The following is a 25,949-nucleotide window of genomic DNA, read 5'->3' as shown; positions in this document are numbered from 1 at the left end:
GGTTTGGCCTGGTCTTCACTGAAAAGTTATATTGGCATAGCTACGTTTGTCAGGGGTATGAAAAAAACCCACACACCTGACTGATATAACCTCCCCTGTAGCTGCAGCTATTTTGACAGCAATGTTGATGGAAGCCCTCTTCTAACTTTGTTCGGGGAGGTGGTGGTCCTACACTGATAGAAAAAGCCCTTTCAGCATAGGCTGTGTCTATAGTATGGCGCTATGCCGATATAGGGCTGGTCTATGTTAGAAAGTTAAGTCAACCCAGCTATGTTGCTCAGGATGTGAAAAATTCACATCTCTGAGAGATGTAGCTAAGCTAACTTAAGCCCCGGTGTAAACAGTGCTAGGTTGATGGAAGAATTCTTCTGTCGAACTAGCTACCACCTCTTGGAGAGGTGAATTTACTACACCAACAGAAAAACCTCTTCCATCACTATAGTGTAGAAATAGCCATAGCTATGCCAGTATAGACTCTATAGTGTAGACATTCTCTATACCTTTGATTTAGTTACGTTCTTTCAACTTTGTGTGTGAATAATTAAAAAAAAAAAAAAAATTCAGTATCCATACTAGTGGGGGATTCGTTTCTAAACTGCTTTAGTTGGCATACTGGTAGACAAGCCATTGCTCCCATTTCACTCCCCATGGGTCTTGTGAATCTAGTCCTTTGTTTTGTCAAAATGCCTAAAGTTGCAACAAAAATATTTGAATCAGGTTGAAAAGAAAGGTTTGTTTCGGTGTTACCAAAACATTTTTTGATTTTTCCATTGTCTCAACTATTCAGCAAATTTGGTCCACACAAGTTGACCGAAACTGCGTTTTTGGCAAATAAGCTGTTCACCAAATTGTTTTTCCCAACTCTAATTTAATGAAGTCACAGGACTCCTTAGGTGAGGGTAGGAGTACTCATATGTAAGAATGTTGCAGGATCAGGGTTATCATTAGATTGAGGAAATTGAAGCCAATACAGATATAAACCTAAACACAAAGGCAGCATTTTCCACATAGTTACTTATATATAACATCTTTGTCTTATCACAGCCTGATACTTATCTCTAGTAGAGATTCAGGAACAAGGTAGTTCAGATTTTTCAGGCATCATTTTACATTTGTGAATATTGATATATCAAAAGGCTCTTTGGAGGGGAGGGGGAGTCATTTTGATTTAAGCCTCCCAATTTTTACTGTTTTTTTGCTAATGATACAGCCAATATGGACTCCTCAAAAACAAAATAAAACACACCATTCTGAAAAGTGTTTGTCCAGAAGTCATTAGAGGGTGTTTTCATTGTAATGGTACTCTAAGACCTGAATAAATACACAATCTGAAAAATGCAGCTGGTACTTCAATTAAAAGTCCAAATTTGAAAGGATTGTTGAAGAGAATAGAAAATATTTTGTTTTGGTCTGAAGGATAGAAAAAAGGCAAGTGTAGACACTAGTTTTTGTATGCAAGAGTCTAAGTAATGATTTTACATTTTATCATGTGGGAGCTGTACCCTCTCCATCTGGGTTTGTCACCTCAGTTTCCCTTGAGGGCTGATTAGGTCAGACACAATGCTGAAGTTCAACATACCGTCTCTCTCTCTCCTGGAATTTCACTCTTACTATTATTTTGTTTATTATTAATAATGATAAAGTATTCAATCCTTCAACTTTTTATCATACCTGCCTAAGGCCTTTGGGCCCTTCCCGAGGTGTTCTGTTTTCTTTAAAAAAAAAAAAAAAAAGAACAGAACAGGCCCCAGTCCTGCTTCGGGGATCAGTTGATCTCTGTAATTCTTTGCTGTCCTTGGGCTTAGCAGCTCTTTACTCCTTGGTGGCAGGAGTCTGTATTCACCCTCTCCATATGGTGAAGCTAAGGTATGGGGAACCTGATCCCTATCCCTAACCTGGGCTTCAGTCCTGGACTCTACGCAGAGGAGTGCCATTCACTCTTACCCCAGCTTCCAACCCCCCCACTTTGGGAGCTACTTCCTTATTTGTCTCTAAGACCCTTTCCCCAGTCCCCGCTGAGCTGAATGCTTCCCCATTTCTCTTCTCAGACTTCTTTAGGCTAATTTCTCCTTCCCAGTCTCCATTCCTAGACTTCCTCATTAACCACAGTGGAGAGCCTGTAACATAGTTTCTGCTGGAGTGAACCAAGAGGTTTTTTTATATATTTCCAGTAGTGGTCATGTGACCCCTCTGTCACATGCTCTATCTGGTGACTGTAACTATCTACACTCTGTACTTAAATGGGGCTTCCTCCCTAGAAGATGCATGCTGGCTATGCCTGTGCTTACAAGACCAATACACTGTGACACACTTAATGTTCAGAAGTTTAAGCAAAAATAAACATTTAATTATGGAAATTCATTGTATAGAGCAGTGGTTCTTAACCTTTCCAAATGACTGTACCCCTGAAGCCTGAGTCCCACCCCCACGGGGCTGAGGCATGTAACTTAGTTTCATGGTGCCCCTGTGGCTCCAGGCAATTGCCTTTCTTGCCACCCCCAATACCAGCTCTGCACTTGCGACCCCTCTAAACCCCCAGGTTCAGAAACACTGGATAGAGTTTTATATAGTAAGTTTATTTAAAAGTTCTTTAAAAGTGTTACAGATTTCCACTGGTATTTTTTTCATCTCCTATACTTCCTAGTCTTCACTAGTGTATGTTTTGTTTGTTTAAGGAAAACAAACATGCTATGTTGTTGTTTCATGGAAGGAATAGGGTATATTTAGGAAAACTCAGTTTTTTATATAATTATCCAAATGAATGGCGGCATTGGATGCAACATATAGTCATATGGGACTGAAGCTTGACCAGTATGTCAGAAGAAGGGTGACTTCTTTTAAGAATTTCATGCACAGACCAGTCAATTATTTGTTAGTTTTTTAGTAACATGAGCATTGTTGTTCTCTTGACCCCCATATCAGGCCTGAAAGAACAAACATAATGGAAGTATTGTGCTTAGTGTGCACTGTTCTTCCTGCACAAAATCTCATCAAAGTTCAACATCAAACATAGCACAAAATATGCATGAAAACTTCATTGATTTTAGTGAAAATTGGTGTAGGTGACGGGTTTTTTGCATTTAACTTTTTTCTTTGACATCTTATATTGTGTCCAAAGCAACCAAGATATGCCACTGAAAAGTTATTACAGTGTGTTTTCTAAGAAGTGCCACAAAGATACAGAATCTGAGGGAACCAGATTGAAGTTTTTGGATGTTTGTGAATGGACATCATATGTTATTGGGGGACACAGTAAATCTAGTGATTTGGATCTTTTTATTATTTTAAAATTTTCTTTATCTGTAAATCTATCAAAGGTCATATTCTGTAGACTGGCTCAAGCTTCAAGTTTTTGACCTTAGTTTTCAGTTTAACGTACCTTGTTTTGCCATCTCCTCAGATCTTAGTCTCTTTATATAAACATCTTTGACCTAAGTATGACTTAGTATAAAATCAGAGTGTACAGAAGCTAATGAGTAATTTTTTTACTTTTAGTAATAAGTTCTATTGTGGCTTGAAATATTCAAACGCCTTTTTGATTGTCTGAAAGATAAGTTAATAGGTAAAAAATGTATTTTATCAAAAAACAAGCTTGTGTTGAGCAAATGTTATGTGAGGTTAGAAAGTAGATTTTAATTAAGAAACTTGGACATTGCTCTCATTTAATACCTTTAATTTTTTATTTATTTACTTACTTACTTACTTACTTTTTGGAAAAATATGTTCAGTGACTTTTGTGCTTTTTGGGCATTTGCTTTGGAGTCCTGAGTTTTGATTGCCAAAATGATGTCTGGTCACACTGTTTTGCTTCCTCTCCCCCATTTAGGATTATTTTATCCTAGGCCACAATTAAAATTTTGATCTACAGTACAGGCCCAGCACTTGAATACTAAATACAAATACACTTACATTTGCTGATATGAGTATTTTGTTTAATCATTGCAGCGAAATTGCCACTTTCATTTATAATAAAAGCAAAATGGAGTTGTTTGGCAAGCAAAAAAAAAAAAAATTTATTAGGCCACCTACTTAGTCCTTTTCTTTTTCAAGTTATACCTTTTTGGGAAAACTTCTCTTTAATGGTAATGTGTCTCAGCTGAAGTTATTTATTTAGAATGTATATTTGACCCTCACCTTCCCTCTATGGTCTCTCATTAAACATCGGTGTTTGACTACACTTGTAACTAAGCCAATAGTGAGTAGGGCTTCAGATACTCTTTCGACAGGTTCAGGATTTGCAAAATCATTAAATAAAATAAATTTGCATTTTAAAACTAAATATGCAAATCCACTTTGCTTTTGGTATGTAAACCCTGTATGATAGGCTTTGAATTTTAAATTAAAAAGGTCTTTCTTGTGCATGAAATTCTGATCCATTAGTGGGATGTTGAACTTGAGCTGGAATCCTTTCAAGTTTTAGTATGACTTTTGGTCAGTCTTCTAAAAATGTTTCACAACAGAGGATGCTTTGTTTCACATTAAAAATATGGAGCTGTTTTTATTATTCTGTGATGCTTTGCCCATTTTCTGAGACTGTTGGCTATTATTAAACAGTTTAGTACAGTGACTTTTTTTTGCTGAGCAAGTAGGGTATTTTGTGTGGTGAAGCAATTCTTTTTTCCAGAAACTAACTCCAAAGAGATCTTCCAAGTATCAAAACTAGCTTTGATATTGGGATTATTCACAGTCAGTAATTATTTCAAAGGCCCTAATTTTTATTTCTCACTTTAATTTCTTTTTAAAATAGTTGTCTTTAACAGTTACAGTTTAAAGGAAACAATTTTTGCTAATGCAAAAACCTCGGATACTTTTAATGGTTCAGATTTGGGGCTGTTGGAGAAGAAATCTGTGGGTGGGAAGTAAGATATTGAGGATGAACAAATGGGTTCAGTTTAAAACAGACTGGTATAGATTTTCATTCAGCCATTGAACTTCTTGTATTAAGGTTTGCCCTGAGTTAGTTCTGATTTAATACATTTTTACTGCAGTCCAGATGCCTAACTTCTGAGAGCCTGCTCCTTACAGGCTAGGTCCTCCCTTTTTCTTGTCCCTCCATACTTGGTGTAACAGTCTGAAACAAAAACATAGTTGTATGATTTCCCCACCCCACCCTTCACAGGTGTTTGAGGTGACAAAAATTAGTTTCCTTTTCCCAGGACCCAGGCCTCATGCTCTGGCCTCTACTAACTTTGGCAATGTATTCGTAGTAACTTCTCCAGTTCCCCAGTGATGATAGTGGTGTTGGTGGAAGTGGATCTCCTGTTCTCAGGGGTGGAGACCTGTTGCTCTGGTGCCTCAATCTTCAGGTAGTGCTCTGGAAGCAAATTCTCCTTCTCATTTGCTAATGGGTTGTATCTCTTGGTCCTGGGGACAAAAGCCTGATTTCCTGTCCTTCTCCTGTCCTAGGCAGCAGCATTCTTACCTGCTTTGAGTTGCCTGGTTTTAATTTTAAAAGATGGAATCTCCTTAAGAGACAACTGAAGCTTCATTATCAGTACATTGTGATAAAATAAGCTTGTAGAGAACAGATGGACCATGCTGCCCTACCTCATATACTGTCACCTGTTCACTCCCATGAAGAAAAAATAAGGATGGGGGTGAAAAAAATGATTGAACCTTCAATAAGCTTTCTGGTGCCTGGAATTTAGAGATTGTGATGGCACAATGGGGTTTGAAATAGCATTTGCCAATGGCTTGTTATGAGGAAAACCAAATATTTTTTTCTTCAGCATTCAGGGTTCCCCACTAATCTGTGGAATCTCTTTTCTCCCCTGTGTACACTCATTAGTGGGAGTTATACATATATTTCATGTATATATCAAGAAGAGTCTCATTCAATTGCATGGAACTGTTTTTAACAAAGTGAAAGTACTTCAAAATGTTGGATAATCCTATCTGCTTAGATAGCATTGATCAGTGCTATCATAGAGGCACACAAACTGTTAGTTTGTTGGTTTCTGGGACTTATTTTAACTGCACACTTAGAACTTTTAGAGACATGTCATTGAACTGTTGATGGCAAGAGAATAGGAACCACATGGAAAGAAGGCTAAATGAACTGTTACTAGTTTTTATTATGTTCACAGTCATGCTCTCTCTTGTCATCCCAAATATAATTTTGTTGTGTCATCCAAAACCATCTATTAGTGCTTCCTTCCAACCAGCAAATGAATTACTATGATGATGATCTGAGAGAGAGAGAGATGTGGAGCTTCAGACTATAGTTTCTCCTCCCTGGGTTATACTGTAAAATAACTTCAGAAAATACATCTACAAAAATAGACTACAGTGATTATCTGTGGATAACAAAACTCCAGCAAAACTGTAGCCAGAGTCCTCCTAATTTCCTAAAGGCCATGGAAAAAATAGAGTTCTTGCACATGCTATGAAGGGTAATAAAACTTATACTCAGTCTTCAAAGGCCCAGTTACAAGGACTAAAGGTCTGGAGCCATGACAAAGAAAGATGGGTTCCAGGTTGTTTAGGACTTTAAAAGACATCTTAAAATCATCCTCGAAGCCAATGAACAGCCATTGTGGATCACAGAATATAGATTTAATGTGCTTGTGAAAAGAAATGCCACTTACTTTGAAAAAGAAGCAGTATTAGAGAAAAGGCAGACCTTGCCATCTTTCTTGTTCCAATACTCTTCAAAAATTGACTTGACATCACCTATAGTTTGTGTGCATGAGCTCACAGATAAAATAATAAGTTCCTGCTGCAAAGATTTTACAACATAAGGGAGTGGTCCTGCAAACGCTTTGGGATATACCATGAGTTTTCTACCATGAGTTGTCCCATTGGCCTGTGTGTGGTATTTATTGTTCAGAGGATTAGATCCTAAACTACCTTTAACGTGATAAGGGATTGGAAATAAAGGAAGGGGGGCTATGAGAAGCTGGGGATTTCAACTGTGAATAACAGAAGAGATCAAATAGTGATTATCCCTCTTGTCTACCTTACTTGGGGGCATTTAGCGTGTTAACGCAGGTATGTTCATAAAGTGGTTTCTTAAATGTACTGGTCACATTCAAGATAGTTTATCCTTCTTAAAAAGAGTTTTACAGGAAAGATCTTCTATAATTGGATTGATAGAATGCATTCTGGAAATTTGTCATCCTCAATCTGGACTCTGTTATTGAATGTTCATCCTTAGAGGAAAGACTGTTAGCCTTAATTTTGAAGGTTACATTGTTTCTCCTGCCAACCCCTTGGGATACTTTTGTGTATGTGCATGTTTCCTCTGTGTGTATGTGAGTGTCTATCCTGTGTGTTTTTCAAACATTTTCTTTGTCTCCTAACAAGAGAACATGGTACTGTACATTAGAAAGGTGACCAGCTAAAGGAATAAGTATGTTAAACTGGTATAGTTTTTGAGTACTATGCCAAAACATTTTAAAACAATGGAGCCTTGTTAAAAGAACAGACCTATTAACAATACATCTTAAAAAAGGCACAGAATTTCTACTGTAACATCCCATTTTTATATCCTTTCCATATGGCAATAAGCTTGTTTTTGTTTATTTTCTTATGTGGCCTGTGAGTCTCTCAGTTCAGCAGATGTGGCTGATTTTGCTATTCCCTTGATGCCTCAGAATATCTGTAAAAGAGAATCTATGAGATATTTGTTGTCCAGACTTAAACAAGGTGTGGACAGACCTTGTATTTTCATTCACTTAACCTTCTGTGTTTGAAACTAGGGTCCTCTTCTTTGACTGTTACAATAATTAGAATCCCAAAGTCCGTTCCACACTGCAGCCTATTACATGTGTTCCAAGTTTACATTCTTTTGGTTTCTAAGCAAGTATCTATAGCTTGTGTATAGAACAGGAAAATAAAATAGTTTTTGTTATATTTAATCTTGAAATATATACCAAAGAGCCTGTAAAGATTTTATTTCCTGTCATCCTCTGTTTTCAATAGGATTAGATAAAGCATTTAGTCTTAGGTCTGTTAAAGTTCAAGTTGTGCATTAAGTATACTAAAAATCTTACAAATTACATTGTAGTCAGCTATCTTTTTTTTTTGTCTCTCAAAATTGTTAATCTTATTAAACCTTTTAGTTGCATCCCTATATGTCGGTAGGATTTGAGTTCCATTTTCAAGGCTTTTTTTTTTTTTTTTTTTAATTGGAGCAGTTTCCACGGTTACTTTGACCACTGAGTGGGACCCCATAGTTGCTTGTGATTCATGCCCATAGAACTGTGTTAACCAGAGACACTTTGGCAGTGGAAATGTGTACAGATAAAAAGCTTTATAAAATAGAGGGTGTGATTTCACAGGACTATTCATCTTTGTTTTATTTGACATTTATTAGAAAACTTGTAGGCTGTCACTTTCCTGTTATTCCAGGGCTGATGTGTAGACACTGAGCTGGTGACTAAAAATATAAAAATATCTAACACTGTGAAAACATGAAGCTAAAATTATTTCTAAAATGGTGGGTGAGTAATTGTAGCTTTTAATATATATCAATTTATGGCAGCTGATTACATCCTGGGATTCAGCTACAAACTAATGTTTTGGTAGCAATTATGTATGCATTTCTAAAGTGCTCATTACTCTAACATGTAGGCGCTTTCTAGAAAGCAGAAAAGTATTTTCTCACACCATATATGGTCATTAATTTTGGATCTGTTTTATCATTCAGTCTAGACATCCAACTCTGAAGACTGCTAATGGAGTTGTAAGAAACAAAACAATTTACAGCTTCAAAATATTGTATTCATTTTTGTGTGGCATTAACACCATGCATTACTGTAACTCTGACAGTAGTGCCAATTTATATTATAACAAATATATAATCATGATCAGTGAAACATATGAACATCACTGAGGTTTCTGGCATGAGAATACTGTCTTTATTTGAAACACAGAAAATGCTAATTACTTTTTCTACATGCAAATTGCATTCTGAATTACTTTAGTATTTGGTATACTGCAATTTGGAATACCTAACTTGGTTTGCTTGTCTGTATTCCAAATACTACTTGTGTAGGTGTTTAAAGACCACTAAACTAATAGTGCTGTCTCTTTCCCACCTCGCCCCGAGCAGGGTATGTTCCTGAACAATCTGCCCACCATATTTTTGTTTTTTTCTTTTGCAAGTGCCCAGCCTTTATAGTTATTGTATACAAACTGGCAAACTGAAGTGGCATTGGTGCCAGAGCACTGTGACGGTGTGGTGTTCCAAAAGGAAACCGCTTTAAGATGGTACGTAGGTTGGCATGGGGCAATTGTTGAAGAACAACCAAACAGCTAGAATGCATTGTATCTGACATTTGGTAGAAATGAATAAGTAGTCTTGGAACTGATTCAGATAGCTATTTTAACTTTTAAAAATATGATCAAAATGGTTTAATGGGGTGTTAGAGAGACAGCAACCAATCTGGATTTTCATACCCAGTTCTTTGTCTTTCTCCCCTTTGGCATCAGCCTTGCCATTGGAAAATACTACATGAAAGTTGTACCTTTACTGAAACTAACTATTCCACAGGTCCACACCCTGCTTGTGCTGTTTGAAGGGCCACTCAGGGGATACAAGGCATTCAGATATGTCATTTCCCACTGGATTTGAGGCCCTTACAAGCCTCCCTCGCTTCAGAGGAACTTTGGGCTTGCTCTTCCCAAGGTGTATCTATGTCCTGAGGCAGAGTTCAGGAGGTTTCAATTGATGAGATCTGTTGGGCTGCTTCTATGCTAGGTTCATACTTTCTTGAGAAATTATTAGCTGAATTTGCTTGCATTAGGTAATGCAGCCTTTGATCAGTGGGTTTTTGGAGGGGTTGTTCAGGAGCAGCCCATTGGGCTGCTGCTTTCCCGGCGTGCTCCCCGCTGACTGTTATTCTTCCCTCGTTGTCTCCCCTTTTATCACTATTGCCTCGCCTTTTTTAGTTTCCTAAGAGGTACTTCCCAGGGTACAAGCATTTGCTAATCAGACCCATTCATCCATAGTACTGGCAGTGACATAGGGTGAGGTAAGAGAAATTAGTTTTGTTTTCCTGTTTTTTTCCCCTCTAAATCATAACTGCTGTTTCATTATGGCAAGAGTGATCAGTGTCTTAGGCCTGGTCTACACTGGCAGCAGAGGTCGACGTAACTTCGCTTACGTCGAACTCCTAAAGTATGTGTTTAAATTGGCACATTAGTTGCATCGATTCAAAGCGCGGTAAAAGTCGACCTAATAAAACCACCTCCGCGAGTGGTGTAGAGTGTAAATCGAATTTCATGGGTCGAATTTGCATCAGTGTAGGCAGAGTGTAACGTAAGTCGACATTACTGGCCTTCGGGAGCTATCCCATAATGCCCCGTTGTGACCGCTCTGGACATTTGCGCTCTGCTGTTATGTGGCCACATAAACAGGAAATAGCTCCTCCCCTCAATCCCTGGGAAATTTTGAATTTTCATTTCCTGTATAACCAGCGTGGAAAAAGCTTTATAGGTGAATTCATCATGGCTACTGCACAGCCCAAACGCACTCTAGCATGGAGTCGACCGGAGGTCTTGGATCTCATCGGTCTGTGGGGCGAAGAGTCCGTTCTGGCTCAGGTCAGAGCCAGCAAAAGAAATTTGGATATGTACAGGAAGATATCCCAGAACATGTTGGAGAAGGGGAACAACAGGGACCCACAACAGTGCCACGTGAAGATCAAAGTGCTACGTCAGGCATATCAGAAAGCTAGGAAGATAACAACCATTCTGGCTATTCACCCAAAACATGCTGCTTCTACGAGGAGCTGCATGCAATTCTTGGCGGTGACCCAGCCACAGTGCTGCCATGCAGCATCAGTACCTCTGCTGCATCCCAGTGCAGGGAGAATGATGAGGACTCTGTGGATGAGGAGAAGGAGGATGAGGAGAGCAAGGTGCACGAGAGCGAGGTGTCCAGTCTCCCAGAGAGCCAGGACCTATTCTTGACCACAGAGCAGTCCAGCAACACACAGAACAGCAGTAATGATCGTGATCCCGGGGAAGGCACATCTGGTGAGTTTTTTTTTTTCTTCTTTTTACAGGTTATGCACCTGATCCAACTTCTAAAATGGCCTTTTTATTTGGAAGGGAGGGTATTTCTGGGTGTTAGCAAACTTCACTGGAGGATTAGATTATTTATGTGCAGAGATATGCTCCAAGAATTATCCATTGATATCTCCAGGAAACTCTCATGCAGGTAATCTATTACCCTTTGCACAAGGTTTCTCGAGAGGGCAGCCTTGTTTCTTCTGCCATGGTAGGATACTTTTCTGTGCCACGCCGCAATGAAATGAGCCAGAATCTTGGCAGAACACAGCATAGCAGCATAAGGGCCAGAACTGTACCCCAGTGCTTGCAGCAACTCTTCCCTTTCCTCCTGCAGTACCCTCAGGAGACTGATATCACTCATGGTCACCTAGGGAAGACGGAACACTTTTAAAATACCCGAGATATACAGTTGATCCCCTTTAATCCTCTAGTCCCCTTTCTGTGGGCATCGTGTGTCAGTTCAATAGCTCTCCTATGGTTTCTGATGCTACAATTCACCTACGGCGGTGTCCTCTGATCATCTCTGCCCCCTTTCTCCCAAGCCATTCCTCTGCATGTAACCGGGGCACCTGGTGATCCCTTTCATAGATTAATTTTGGACTGTGGTTTTTACCGCTAATTAAGCCTCTCTATAATTAAAGGGCCCCTGGCTTACCATCTCCGTAACAGCAGTCCGACCCAACCCTTCTGAGATGTACAGAATAGAATGTGGGTCTGGCTTAGCCTTGTGCACATGAAGGGCAGTACTTTTTACATTGTAGCAGTTGCTTCAGTTCTTTGGATCTGCTGAAAATGGCAACATTGTGCTTTTATTGTCTTTCTGTAGACGCCTCGGCCTTGGCCTCTCCGCCCCCGGCCAGAACTGCTGCTGAAAGACTTTCCCAGGTCAGAAAGGGAAAAAAAATCACAGGATGACATGTTAGGCGAGCTCATGAACACCTCCATGGCCGCTGAGACACATTTCAGAGTATGGAGGATGTCCTTGTCCCAGAAACTGGACATGGACATGGAGCGTAGATCTGCGGAGGAGCACAGTACGCAGCAGAAGATGTTACATATAATGAGGGATGAGTTGGACATGCTCATGCATCTTGTGGAGCTCCAGGAAGAGCAGCAGCAGGACAGAGTTTCTCTGTAGCCCCTTCAGAACGCTCCTCTGCCTAACACTTTGTTGCTCTCCCCCACTCCCAAGCAGTCTAGGAGGAGACTGGGCAGGCTGCAGTATGTGGTGCACTCCACCCTGGTCAAGGCAAGCAGAAGGACATGGTGGCTCCATTAACCACACTTGCTTGCATATCACTTGAAACTGATTTTACACACATTTTCCCCCACAACAATGTTCATAAATAAAACTTTTGAGTGTTAAGAAACATGTCTCTTTATTAATTCATAGCTTGGGTGGGGATAGAAACGGAGGGTGCTGATATTGATGGTGGGGGGGATGGGAAAGAAAGGCACAAAACATACAAACATTACTGTGGGTCATTGCAAAACCAGTTTTTCAATGCTTCCCGAAAGTGAAGCACTCCGCAGTTGACTCTGAGTGTATTGCTGGCATCTGGCTGCTCAAAACTTGAAGCCAGCCTTTCAGCCTCCACAGCCCTACGCTGGGGGAACTTTCCCCCTTCACTTTACACACATTATGAAGAACACAGCATGCAGATATAACTGATGGGATGTTATTTTTCACTGATGTCTAGCTTAGTAAGGAGGCCATCTGGCCTTTAAACAGCCAAATGCACATTCCACCACCATTCTGCAAGTGCTGAGCCTGTTATTAAAATGCTCCTTCTTGCTGTTGAGCTGCCCAGTGTAAGGCTTCATTAGCCAAGGCAGTAAGGAGTAGGCGGGATCCCCCAGGATCACTATTGGCATTTCCACATCCCTGATGATTATTTTTTGGTCTGGGAAGAAAGTGCCTGCCTGCATCTTCTTGAACAGACCGAGTCCCTAAATATATGCGTGTTATGCATCTTTCCAGATCACCTCACATTAATGTCAGTGAAATGACCCCTGTGATCCACAAGGGCCTGAAACACCATGGAAAAGTATCCCTTGCAGTTTATGTACTGTGTTGCAAGGTGGTCAGGCACTAAGATTGGGATATGTGCCATCAATAGCTCCCCCACAGTTTGGGAACCCCATTGCAGCAAACCCGTCCAGTGTGTCCTGCATGTTTCCCAAAGTCACTACCCTTTGTAGAAGAAGCCTATTGATGGCCCTGCACACTTGCATCACAGCAGCTCCCACTGTAGATTTACTGACTCCGAATTGATTCCTAACTGACCAGTAGCAGTCAGGAGTTGTCAGCTTTCACAGAGCAATGGCAACTCACTTCTCCACCATCAGAGCTGGTCTCAAGCGAGTATTCACATGCTTCAGGACTGGGGACAGCACCACGCAAAGCTCAAAGAAAGTGGCCTTTTGCATACGAAAGTTCTGCAGCCACTGGTCATCATCCCACAGCTTCATAACGATTCGTCCACAGTTTAATAACGATTCGATCCCCTTGTTTCCCGGGACCAGAACTGGCGCACCACCGACTGCAGATGATGCGTGACAGCCTGCAGCAATCGGGAATTGTTCTTCTCTATGGCTTGTAGTAGAGCAGCCTCGGTGACATAACTGTTTTCTGTGCTTTGGCTCTTCTCTCACCTTTGAAAATACTCCAGGATAAGACGCGAGGTATTTGCAATGCTCACAATGATAGTGCAGAGCTGAGCAGGCTCCATGTCTCTGTAGCAATTCGTGGCATACACAAACCGTGCAAAAACCCATTTCCTGTTTGGGGCAGGAAGGGAGGGGGAAGGAGCATTGCACCAAGGGACGACGAGATTCTTCCCAACAACCTCCGGTGCTAGCTGCACTGTGGGATAGCTACCCACAGTGCACTGCTTTGAATGTCGACCCAAGCGTGACGAGTGGGGACCTACAAGCTCGGCTCAAGGAGCGTGGTGTGATCACACTCCTGCAACTTCTAAAATTCAGCGGGTGAAAGTTGATTTTAAAGTCAATCAACTTCACTCTGCAGTGTAGACAGACCCTCACTGAGCAAGGATCTGAGAATGAACGCAAGAGCTTGCTGTCAAGTTGAGAGAACTTGAGTACAGGTAAAAAGGTTTCTGTGTTTTAATTTTGTGTTGCTATTGAATCCAAATAATGGAAATCTGGTCTGCGCTGCTGTCCTAACAGACATGATCATGGATACTGGAAATGTAATCAAAGAAATAGCAGCAGTATGCTGCTATAATAAAAATTGCTGAGGCAGAATGGTCTATGTACAAATGTTTAAAATTCTTGTAAAGTTACTGTTGTGACCAAATTTATTTATAATGTAATTCCATTGAAGATAGTCCTAGTTTAACTGTTCTGAATTTGGCCCTATAATACTAGTTTTCATTTAACAGCTTAATCTTTGAAAGAGATACTAGATAGTAAATGCAGACTTACATAATTGCTGTTTTTATATTTTTTAAAGTGTGACTATAAACCTACCAATTTATTTCACAGCAATGAAATAGAAAAAATTGTGCTCTGATGTTTTCCTGTTTTGTTTTTATTTCCTACAAGAGGAAAAAGTCTTTCTGTTCCTCTTTCTGTATGTGTTGTCTTTCTTTGCACTCTGTCACCATCATTACAGCTGGAATGTTTGCACAATTTCCAAATTGCAGCCTTGGTCACGTGTCTAGTGAAAACCTTAGCAACAATGTCAATATTTTTCCAATTGAAGTTAACTATTTTGCTTGCTTGCTTGCTTTTTTCCTTTGACCAAAGACAAAAATGGAATGTGAGCTTCTGCTTCTCTTTGTATCCTACATACATCTAGTTCAAGAAACCCCTAATTTTGTATTTACTGGTTTTGTCTTTAAAGTTATAAAATGAGCCTGTCACATCTAATCTATATCTGTGTTTATAATGCACCAGTTGCCAAGATTGACGTGCAATAGGTGCAGAGGTTGATACTAAAAGTGTGGGTTGGATTTTCAAAAGTGCATAAAGGAGTTAGCAGCCTTGCTTCCATTGAAAGTCAATGGAAATTAATCACCTGGTTTGCTTAGGTGCTTTTGAAAATCTCACCCTGTGAGGCTTTTGAAAATCTCACCCTGTGAGGTTATAAATCTGTAAGATAAAATTGCTAGTGTTAATTTTCATTATTTATTTGGAAATATCTTTTTATGCATAGTGTGTTGTAACCTGCTACACACTGAATTGTCTTTCTTTCTTCGAATGATTGCTCATATCCATTCCAGTATAGGTGTGTGCGCGCCCCGTGCACAGATTCCCGGAACTTTTTTCCCTTAGCTAGCTCCATAGGGTCGGCTCAGGCGCCCCCTGGAGTACCGCGCTCATGCCGCGGTACATAGGGCGCCACCGACCCTGCGGACCCTCAGTTCCTTCTTTCCGCCTGTGACGGTTACTGGAATGTCTGCCTCTTACATACCGCAAGTAGCATCCCTTAGTCTATAGCTTTGCTATTCAAGTTCTTGTTAATTGTTATCATAGTGATTAGTAGTAGTAAAGTTGTGTAAGCGATAGTGCCCTTAGGGGCTAGAGCTGAGCCATGCCTGGCTCCACCAGCTTTAAAGCCTGCACCGCATGTGCAGAATCCTTCCCCGTGAGCGACACTCACGACCGTTGCCTCCGATGCTTCGGGGAGCAACATAGGAAGGAAAAATGTAGGATCTGTAGGTCCTTCAAGCCCTGGACCCAGAAGGAGAGGGACGCAAGGCTGAAGGCGATCCCAATGGAGTCCGCACTTCGTCCGGACTCCAAGCCGTCGCATTCTCCAGCGGCACCGAGCATCTCCTCGGTGCGGAGCGCTCCACTGGCACCGGCACCGGTGTGGTCGGCACCAAGAAAGAAGAAGCGGCCAGAGGCCGCACACATGGACTCCCCCCTGCTACCAGGATAGTAGGGGGTACAGCAGGAGATGCCCCAGCCATGTGCTGTGGAGCGTACTCCGGCACTGGCATCTCCCCACAGGGAGCCTCCCCCAACTCCTGGGGGTGGAGGAGCACCCCTGCAAGGGCCGTCGACGCCGGAGGCTTTGGCTGCGGCACGTGCCCTCATGGGCCTGCTCACGCATCTGTCCCCTCCTCGGCCGAGGGTTCCAGGACCGGTGTCTTGGGTAAATCCGCGTTGGGTTGCCCCAATGGGTGGAGGAGATGAGAGTCGAGGTCTCCCCCTAGACGGTTGAGGAGGGTCAAGAGTGCAGGCTCCCCTCCCAGCTCCGACTCTGAGTCATCGAGCTCCTCGACACCGCAGCACTGAGGGCGGTTGAGAGACAAGCGCCTGAGGCGAAGACGCTACAGTTCTGTCTCGAGCGGGGACCATGGTTTGGGCTCCGATGCAGAGCCCAGCTCGGCACCGATCCCCAACTTCTCCTGCCTCGGCACCGAGCACCTCGGCACCGCGTGATAAGTCGTGCTCCCGATCAGTGTCGCAACAACATAGGCATCACCGCTTCCGTTCCATACCTGGGAAGTGTCGCCGTAAGTCTTCCAGACGGAGGAGGCGTTCCACCTACAGCTCTTCCAGCAGCTCCTCCCCTTGTCGGCACTGCAGACGCCAGCACCAGAGATCATCATCATCCCGGAGTCGCTCTCCTTCCAGGACCCACAAGCACAGATCAAGCGGCTCAGATTCCAAGGGGTGACGTATGGATGTGACCCAGCAGGCTCCTACGCCAGCACCTACGTGGCCCCAAGGCTCCTGGCAATGGCCATATTGGGGGCCGTGGGGTACCCAGATGGGTCAAGGGACCACCTCAATTCCACAACAGTTACCCTGTTTTTCTGTTTCACAGGGCATTTTGAGTCAAGAGCAAAGCTTCAACAATAGTTATTAAAGGCACTTCAGATAAATGTAATTGTATATTTTCCTTAGTTTTTACAGTTTCTATTCTTAATTGTGCTTGAACTAAAACTGAATCCCTAAAAATGTGACCCACCACTATGCTGTTCTAGCTTTATTTAGACTGAAAATTGAGAGAGGAGCTGCAGATAAACTTAGCATTAGGAAGGTGGTATGTTAGCCTGCTATTTGTGAGCATAAGGTGAAGTTGTGTTTTAGGACTTAAAAGTCAATCAGAGCAGTGTTCTTCAATCTCTTAAGTAGCAAGTACCCCCTAACTTCTGAAAATTTTAATAGGTACCCCAAAACTCAATATTCCACGGGATTTTATATTTACAGACTAATGTGAGCCATATGTTGGAAGAAGGGCTGAGTATATAAGGCCATGATATGACAGATGTCAGATCTAGTGTGGGTAGGATTACCACCTTTACACCAGGACTGCACAACTCAAGTATGTACCTTGGTGAGAGGTGATGTTGGCCAAAGCTAGGAGGCTTTGAGCGGCATGCCAATGCTGGGGAATATAAAGCGCCGTGCCAAATTTTTTGCCATAGATTTGAGAGGAGGAAGGGGTGAGAGAGAGACAGGGAAGGAGCGCGGGCGAGAGAGAGAGAGGAAAATAGGATAACTGGTAAAATCGGGGGCTGTCATAGTTTGTCAATTTCACAGAGCAGTGAAATTGACAAGTTTTCTGTGCACTGGGCTTTGAGCCAGGGAGGGGGCTGCCTCCTGGACAAGTTGCAAGCGGCTGCCGCCTGGCTGCCAGCCCAGGAGGTGCGCGACTGCCACCCAATCCGAACTGGGGCAGAGAAGGCTTCCGCGCCAGTTGGGATCCAGGAATTTGAGCAGTGGGCTGCTGCCCGTCTTCTACCTGGGGCGCTGGAGGCTGTCCCTTGGCTCGGAGCTGGGGCGTGGGTGGCTGTCGCCCAGCTCGCAAGACTCAGGAGGCTGCCATCGGGCTCTCACCTGGGAGCTGGGACCTGGCAGGAAGCAGGGGGCTGTAGCCTGGCTTCCCGGGACTGTAGCGGCTGATGCCTGCCTCCCAGCTGGGACCTGAGACCAGATGGGAAGCAGGGGGCTGCCGCCTACCTTCCCTAGAAGCTGGGGGCTGCTGCCTGCCTCCCCCAAGAGCCAGCAGCTGCCGCTCGCTTCTCAGCTGGGAGCTGTGACAGGGCGGGAAGTGGGCGGTTGCAGCCTGGCTTCCTGGGATTGTGGCGGCTTCCACCACCCTCCCAGCTGGGAGCTGGGATCGGGTGGGAAGTGGGCTGCGGTTGCCCGGCTTCCCCAGAAGTCAGCAGCTGCCGCCCACCTCCCCTTCACTCAGTTTTTCTCCGGGTACCCCCTGCCTGTGTTTCACGTACCATAGGTTGAGAAACTGAGTTAGAGAACTTGGAATCCAGAGTGAAGTTCTTGCAATTCATTCATCTTGCAAAGAGATAGCACATCTCACTGTATAATTCCTAGAGGGGACGTTTGAGAACAGGGTAAGATCTAGAAGAACCAGATTACTTGAGACACTCATTTTTTGAAATAGGAAACCACTGTGTATTTAGACCATTTTGTCTTTTAACTGCTCCTCAGTACAATCATTTATCTCTAACTTCCATGTGTGCTGTTTCAAAAGTTGATAGTTAAATTGACAAATACATCCCATTTTTTTCTCCAAATCTAGGAAGATTACATACTCTCTGCAATCTCGTAAGTAAAAATGTTAAGCGGTTTTCTTATGGTACAATATGGAAATACAAGAAGAAGCTTTAAATATTGTATTAATAGACTGCATCTGATGGAAAATGCTGAGGAACAGCTGTTAAAAAGGTTGTAGGTCTTGATGGTTACAAAAAGAACAGGAAACTTGACTGTGCAATGTTTCAATCTAATTGAAATATTACCTCACTGAAAGTAAATAAACTTGATATGAGGAATTGGTAATTCAAAAGAAGCATCTGTTTTCTCTCTAACTGTAATTTATCTAGGTTCTTTTATTGCAGCCATCCTTGTGGTAGCAAGGTGCCTTGACTATGGGTAGTTGAGCGAAAGCATATAGGCTAAACTTTATTCTGGACTTTTTTTTTTCCTTTTCATTTGCCAGGAGATATATAATACTTTTGTTTTACTTTTTAATTTTGCAAGCCTGGTTCACTTTTAACTATAGTTTTGAGTTTAAAATATCAATTTTTTATTATTTATGATTTCAATAATTCATAATGTCTTCATTAGGAATTAAGATAAAAGATGCAGTTTGGCATAAAGCTTTGTTTTTCATCTTTATTCATTTCTATTTAAGACACTGAGGCCTACAAAACTAATATGGCCATATCTGGCACGGCTGCCTTGCCTTCTGTTTTCCTTGCTTCATTGTTGTGAGCAGTCAGGCTTTTGAAATATATAGAAATTCTGTCTGCTATTGGACTAAAAACTGTTTCCTTGGTAGGTTTCCCCTTTATTAGATATGCACGCTAGTTTGTCATCATGTTGTGGACCAACAATTTTTTATTTTTTCTTAAAGAAATAAAAAAACATTTATATATCAGAGCTCATATCTTGGATTTCACAGATATAAGCAGAAAAACAGGCAGGTCAAATTTAGACATACCAAATTTGAGTGTCCCTTGCTGTTGACCTTCTTTCATAAGGTTATTACTGACATAGGTTGAACACTACCAAATTTCCTCTGTAATTGTGATTTTACAGACAAGCATAACTTTCCAGGCATCACAGCAATTGTAAAATACCCTTTCAGCTGTAGAAATATTTGTTTTATTGTGGTGATGTGGTTTTGCCTGAGGGTAAATCTAAAAGATGGTAATCTTATCTAAACGCTTGTTTTCTGAATAATGTTACAGCAGTGAAACAAAATTCTGCTTACTTGCTCTACCTTTTGTGTATTTGTGAGGCTTTTTGTGGATGTCTAAATACTATAGTGATAGGAATGTTAGAGAGAAGTTGTCTTTTTCCCACCATGGTAAGAATGGCCTAATATAGACATATATCAGTGTAATTATCTCACCTTTATTTCAGTGCATTTGGTAAATGACAAACCACATTTTATTTTCAGCAGGTGACTCCTGCCCAGAGAATGCATTGCACGTTATTGCGACATCTGGCTACAGTGCAGATTCTCCTATTAGTAATCAGCCTGTACCTGAGGATATGTATAGAATGAACTTGACTAAAGGCGTCTCAATGTCTTTGCCATCATCACCTTTGCTGCCACGTCAGTCTTACTTGATGCAAACAAGATCAAACAAAAAATCCCCAGGTAAAACTTAATCGATAAACTAAAATCTCTTTGTAATACTTCATATCAAGAATATTATAAAGTCTTTTTTCTATTTAAAACAGTGTTATAAAGCTACTGTAATGAAACCCGGAAAAATTGATGCGTATGTTTGCATGCGTCTGGGAAAAGACACAAACAACTTGTGTTGAAATGGAGTATTTTCTCCCTTTCAAAAGCACAGAATTGTTTTAGCTGGTTAAAGTTGAATACAATATCTATTTGTCTTGAAATGTTGCCTGAATATGCTTTTAAAATTTAATTGTTAGGGTATGAATTTGTACTTCAGATAAGTAGAGGTAGTTATAAATCTATATCCTCTTTTTGCTTGATATTTGTGTGACTATATAGTGTCATTATGAGAAACATTTAGTGATGGCTGTAGATGTGTTTAATTTCAGAATGACCTTCACAGTTTGTAGCTACTATTTATTTTCCAAAATAAATAAATGGATGTAAAATTGTAAGCAGTTGAAATTGTCACAGCTAACTTGTACTACTAAGAATACGAGTTTTGATAAGTAATGCCCACGTATGTGTGTCTTACCAAATTAGGTACATCCTTTACTTTACTTTCAATTGCCATTCTGTGCATTAAAATAATTTGCAATATACTAGCATCACTTGAGTTTGGCCAGGCTTGAGTGTCAAGTGAAGCTTTCCAAACTGCTGGTATCTAGGGAGATAGAGAATGGCTTTGAAGTTCTGTTGTCTTAGTATCAGCATTTGTGAACTTGAATATTGTGAAAATAAATTGTTAGGTTTGTCAGTACAATAGACTTTTTTTTGCAACAAGCCATGATATGTAAAAATGAAAGAGAACTGCTTGTTAAAAACGTTATCAGACAAGTATTCCAAAATACTATTAGGGTTTTTAACCAATATTCTTAGAGGATTTAATTACATTATCTAGACTTCTTTACCATCAAAATCCTTCTTGTAACCTCTTTCTTTTTTGGCACTTGATGTTTAAACTACTGTTAGCTTTAAAAGTTCAGGTAAAATTACTGAACCACAGAATAGCATATTTGAGTTCTGTATGTTTTTACAAATGATTGTATATCGGCTTAAAGACCTGACAAAATATTGGCTCCACTAAAGTCAGAGTTTTGCCATCCGCTTCAGAGGGGCCAGAATTTCACCCCTAGTTTTGTCACTGTTGGGAAAAGTGAACTATATCTCAGATAGATCTGATATTTATTTTTAAGGGGTCTCAAAATTGAATAATCTAGTTCAAAGTGCCTGAAGCTTTTATAGTTAGTCCTATAGTCTACTTACTGTTTTGTTCACCCTGTGACTTTCACACACAAGTGTTAACTCATTCAAAACATTTAGAAATCTCAAGAAATTTTCTTGTCTTCTTCTTTTGTTGACTATATCACAGTAGAATGATTTTGAAGTTGGTGGGAATACTACTTGTCGTTTAAAAGCTAGCAGCTGTTAAAACATTTTGCATTAATGGATACGGCTGCATCATTTCATAGGAATATATCAGACATATACATTATGCTGTAGGTATTGGAGACTTGATGTACTATTCCTTTTGAATATTGAAGAGTTTGAGCTGGCAAAGGAGGATGATTTTGTAGAAATGATCTGTCTTTTGGGATGGGGCAATAAGAGATTGAGGATTCCAGCAGTACTGCTTTCAAATCTTTTCAGTGTTAGTGTGGTTCAGCAGTGTATATAGGATGGTGATGCTTCCAACTCAGAATGTGGTTGACTGAAAAGGGATAGAAGTGAGGAACGCACAGAAGGGTTTAAAAAATCATAGCTGAATGTAATCAAATGTTGGGAGAGAGACGGGAAGCAAATTTTAATGAAATAAAGTGATCCTTCCCCCGCCCTACTTGAAGACCCGTGTGACAAAGCTGCCAAATGGCTTGTTTATTTTGTGTCCATGATTTTGTAATCAAATTTAAGACATTGCACTGTAGTGCTATAATTGGTCACGTCTTATGACTACTCTTCTAACCTGAGGCTTATATGTGGATTTCTTAAATTGAAACTCCATTAAGTATCTGGTCAAATAACATACTATCTGAATCTTGAAACTCTTAATTTACATTAGTCTGTTTATGGAATAAAATAGCTGTATTTTAGCCAGCATTTTATGGACTGACTTTCTTAACTTGTACCATGTCTGTTTACATTATTAATAGGAAACCACAGGGTAAAAATTTAAATTTGAGTTATCCTGGGTGTAAAACAGATTTCTTATTTTGTTATGTGCTTCTGCCATTACAGTGTTATAAATCGCAATGTAAAACTTTCAGCAGTCTTGATAACTTTCCTTCCTGTGTAGAAAATTTGGTTTGCACTTATTTTCAAGAAAATGACAGTATTTTTGGCTCCTTTTATTCAAAGTAAATTTGCCCTTTTTATTTTAGCAAATATTTGTGTACTTTATTATTACCTTTTTCCAGTCCCATAGCTATAGTTACTGATAAAATAACGTTTAGTTTGCTGAGTAAGTACCCTACAGACATTTTTATGCATAAAAGTACTTGCAAAATTAAATAGTTATAAAATAATTTGTGAAGAACCAATTTGGACTAGAAGGCTTTCTATAAAGTAATGATACATCTTTGAATTGTTTGAATGGTTTGAATTAAAATTCAGTCACAGAACAGTCTACAGTTTGAGATGTCTGAAACAGAGAAAAGTTCAGTGTAAATCTTGGCAGCAGCGCTCTTCTTCTTTTTCCATCTCTCATCTCTTTCCCTACTGTCTCCTTTCTGTCTTGGCTTTTTTGGGTGTTTCCCAGTGCTTGCTAATATAATGGTGACTGCAGGTTTTTGATGGTGCACCTAATGCTGGAGTCAAATATCTGTCTGAACAGGCATTGCATCAAGCATCTTGTGTTCAAAATATCAGCACTTTGAGTGTCGCTAAAGGAGAGACCTTTTCTTTCCCTACTCTCTTTCCCCCCCATGATAGTCCCAAATTGCTACCACCATCACAGAAGTGTGGGAAAACTCAGGTCTCAGTTGCTACAGTTCGAATGAGTATTATCCAATTAAACAGGAGAAAATGAAGTTTACATGAAAGAAAGACAGACAGTAATGTAGGTCTAACTTAACCCTACAAAAAAGTATGCAGTTTAGAGAAAGCTGACACTTCACTATCCTCTTGTATAAAAGGTACTGCAAAAGTCTCAAATCTGAGTGAGTTCAGGTGATCTGCTGTCAAACACAGAGCTATAGCACAATATTTTAAAGCGACACAATTATGATGAAAATTTAGGGTTTATTTACAAAATTATATACAGGGAAATATATAAATCCAATTAAAATGTTTTAGTTGAAACTAACACATTCATGGAAAGAAATGTACCTATTTTTTCCACATGGGGTGTATTATCACTACTACCATGAACACTTTTCTAATCCATGTGGGATATTTACCTTCAAGGTTGTTTTGTTTTCTTATAAGGTATCTAGACTTTATTGAGTTGACTCACTCCCCATTGCTAATGTAAAGGACATTTTGGCAGTATCAGTCTCTTTCAGTTCATGCATTTCTCTCTGCAGTATTCTTCTACATATGGCATTGTAAAGAGACAAGGTTAATCTCTCCAGTGTAGAAGGATTAATTAAAGAGAGAGTGTGTGAAGTATATGTTGCTTCAAAGAATTAAAGGGTTTCATTCCATCATATATATGGTTTTGGTGCCTTATAATGTTTTAATTTAACAATTCTGTTTTTGGACAAATCTCTCCTGGGGAATATGAGAGAAATATGACAGATATTAGTCATGTTTCTTAATGTACTACTGGAAGGTGCTTGGGGATACCATTGTGATGAAGGTGGAATAAAAACCTTTTGCAGGCTGGCCTTTAAAGCTGAATTTGCCAGCAAATGTTTAGACTGTAGTTCTAATTAAATTAGAACTGGGCCTCCTAATAAGGCTGGCCATGTTGAAAGAGTGTTCAAATATATGTAAGGGCTGTTTAAAAACATACATACACATGCTCAAAAATACCCTGGTTCCTTAGCACTGTTGGAGCCCCAATACACACAGGCTTCTTGGGTGAGGCGAAGGAAATTACTGTTTTTAACAAATTCACTTCTTAGACTTGTAAACACAGAAAAAGCTTAACAGTGCTTTATTTAATACATATTAGACATAGTTATAAAATGTAAAGTGTATCAAGAAGCCTAAGTACATGATGTTCGGTTTTTTTTTTGCTTCACTGTGGAAGACTATATTATCCTTTTAGATGGGCATGTGGAAATCCTATTAGCATTAAGCATACATCAAGAGAAGACTAGATGCTGACATCTATTAGTGAAACAGTATGCCTGCCTTTGGTGTGCTTTTCTAATCTTGTTGTTAGATTAGATTTGTGTGTACTTTGGGGTTACACTAAGGTCACTAGTACAGTAGCTGCAACAGGGTTTTTAGTAGTATTTGTTTTAATTTTTGTGGGTATGAATTTAGAAACTGTGAAAGGTTCTGTATTGAGAACCATGGGATGAAGATCTCTTCTACTTCTCCCCCAAAAGGCACAGCACAGGAAATGGCAGGACAAGATTACTGGAGAGATTATCTGACTTCACCATAGTGTGGATCAGAGTGGTAGATGCGCTGTCAGTAATATCTTGGACTTTTCTTTGGCCAGTACCTTATGATGTAATGATGATAGTACGCCAGGCTTGAACTGAGGGAAAAGGCAATTAATGTCTTTAAAGACATTAAGTAAGTGCAGTTCGTCTTTCAGGAAGAGTAAAACTCCTCTTGTCACCCCACTACAAGTGTAAAATGAAAATTTTGTTTTAGCAATATGTGCTGAAAGTTGTAACTAAGCAGAATGAGAGGACTGTTCCACACTCTTGAAAGGTGAGCTAGCTGTTTTAGACCCCAATCCTGTATTCATATATTTACACATGGGAGCAGTTTCTTCTGGTTACAGTGGGCTGTGGCATGTTTGCAGGATCTAGGGACTAATCATAAATTATTATTGTTTTTTAAAGACTGGAAGGGACTGGGGATGATTTTCTAGTCTGATTTCATTCATGACAATCCATAGAACCTTCCCCAGTAATTCATGATTCAAGCCCATAGCTTTTCTTTAAGATATTGCATATCTTTTAGAAAGATATCCCATCTTGATTTAAAGACTTCAAGTGATGGAGAATCCATCTTGTCCCTAGACATTCATTTTAACTTTTACTGCCAGGGCTTCCTTAGGATTAGAACTCAGAATTTCTGGCATTGTAAGAGAGCACCATATCTATATAGATCACCAAGTTCTATCTTCGAGTGATTGCTCATATGCATTCCAATGTAGGTGTGTGCACGCCCCGTGCACAGATTCCCGGAACTTTTTCCCTAGCAAGCCCCGCATGGCCAGCTCAGGCGCCCCCTGGAGTGCCGCGCTCATATCGCGGTATAAAGGGCGCTGCTGGCACCACGGGTCCCCAGTCCCTTCTTTCTGCCAACTCCGACAGTGGGGACGGGGGTGGGTTTGGAATGGATATGAGCAACACATCTCGAAGAACAACAGTTACTGGTAAGTAACCTTGTTTTCTATCTTCGAGTGATTGCTCATATGCATTCCAATGTAGGTGATTGCGTAGTCGTACCTTGGAGGAGGGTAGGAGTTATCAGTGACCTGCTCTTGACAGCACGGCTCTGCCGAACCCTGCGTCCTCCCTTGCTTGTTCCACGATGGCGTAATGCGACGTGAACATATGGACTGACGACCAGGTCGCTGCCCTGCAGATGTCCTGCAGGGGAACCCGCTCCAAAAAGGCTGCGGAAGAGGCCTGGGCCCTAGTGGAGTGTGCCA

At 40.7% G+C, this 25,949-nt stretch overlaps 1 protein-coding gene across 4 annotated transcripts in view; it reads left to right on the top strand.

The window, feature by feature from the left end:
- TANC1 (tetratricopeptide repeat, ankyrin repeat and coiled-coil containing 1) overlaps window positions 1-25,949 on the top strand; it is a 210,061-nt gene that overhangs the window by 71,801 nt on the left and 112,311 nt on the right. For 2 of the 4 annotated variants that reach the window (XM_067549415.1, XM_067549412.1), the window contains exon 3: window positions 19,934-20,137. The exons of 1 other annotated variant lie outside the window; for it this stretch is intronic. In XM_067549415.1, coding sequence (XP_067405516.1) covers window positions 19,934-20,137 — 204 coding nt within the window. The remainder of the gene's footprint in view (window positions 1-19,933; window positions 20,138-25,949) is intronic. One more of the 4 variants, XM_067549414.1, reaches the window with a different exon arrangement.

The sequence above is a fragment of the Emydura macquarii genome, unplaced genomic scaffold, assembly GCF_026122565.2.
Source record: "Emydura macquarii macquarii isolate MOO-44397 ecotype Brisbane River unplaced genomic scaffold, CSIRO-AGI_Emac_v2 contig_1253, whole genome shotgun sequence".
NCBI lineage: Eukaryota > Metazoa > Chordata > Testudines > Chelidae > Emydura > Emydura macquarii.
Note: the sequence above shows the minus strand (reverse complement) of the source record. Positions and strands in the feature narration are given on the sequence as shown.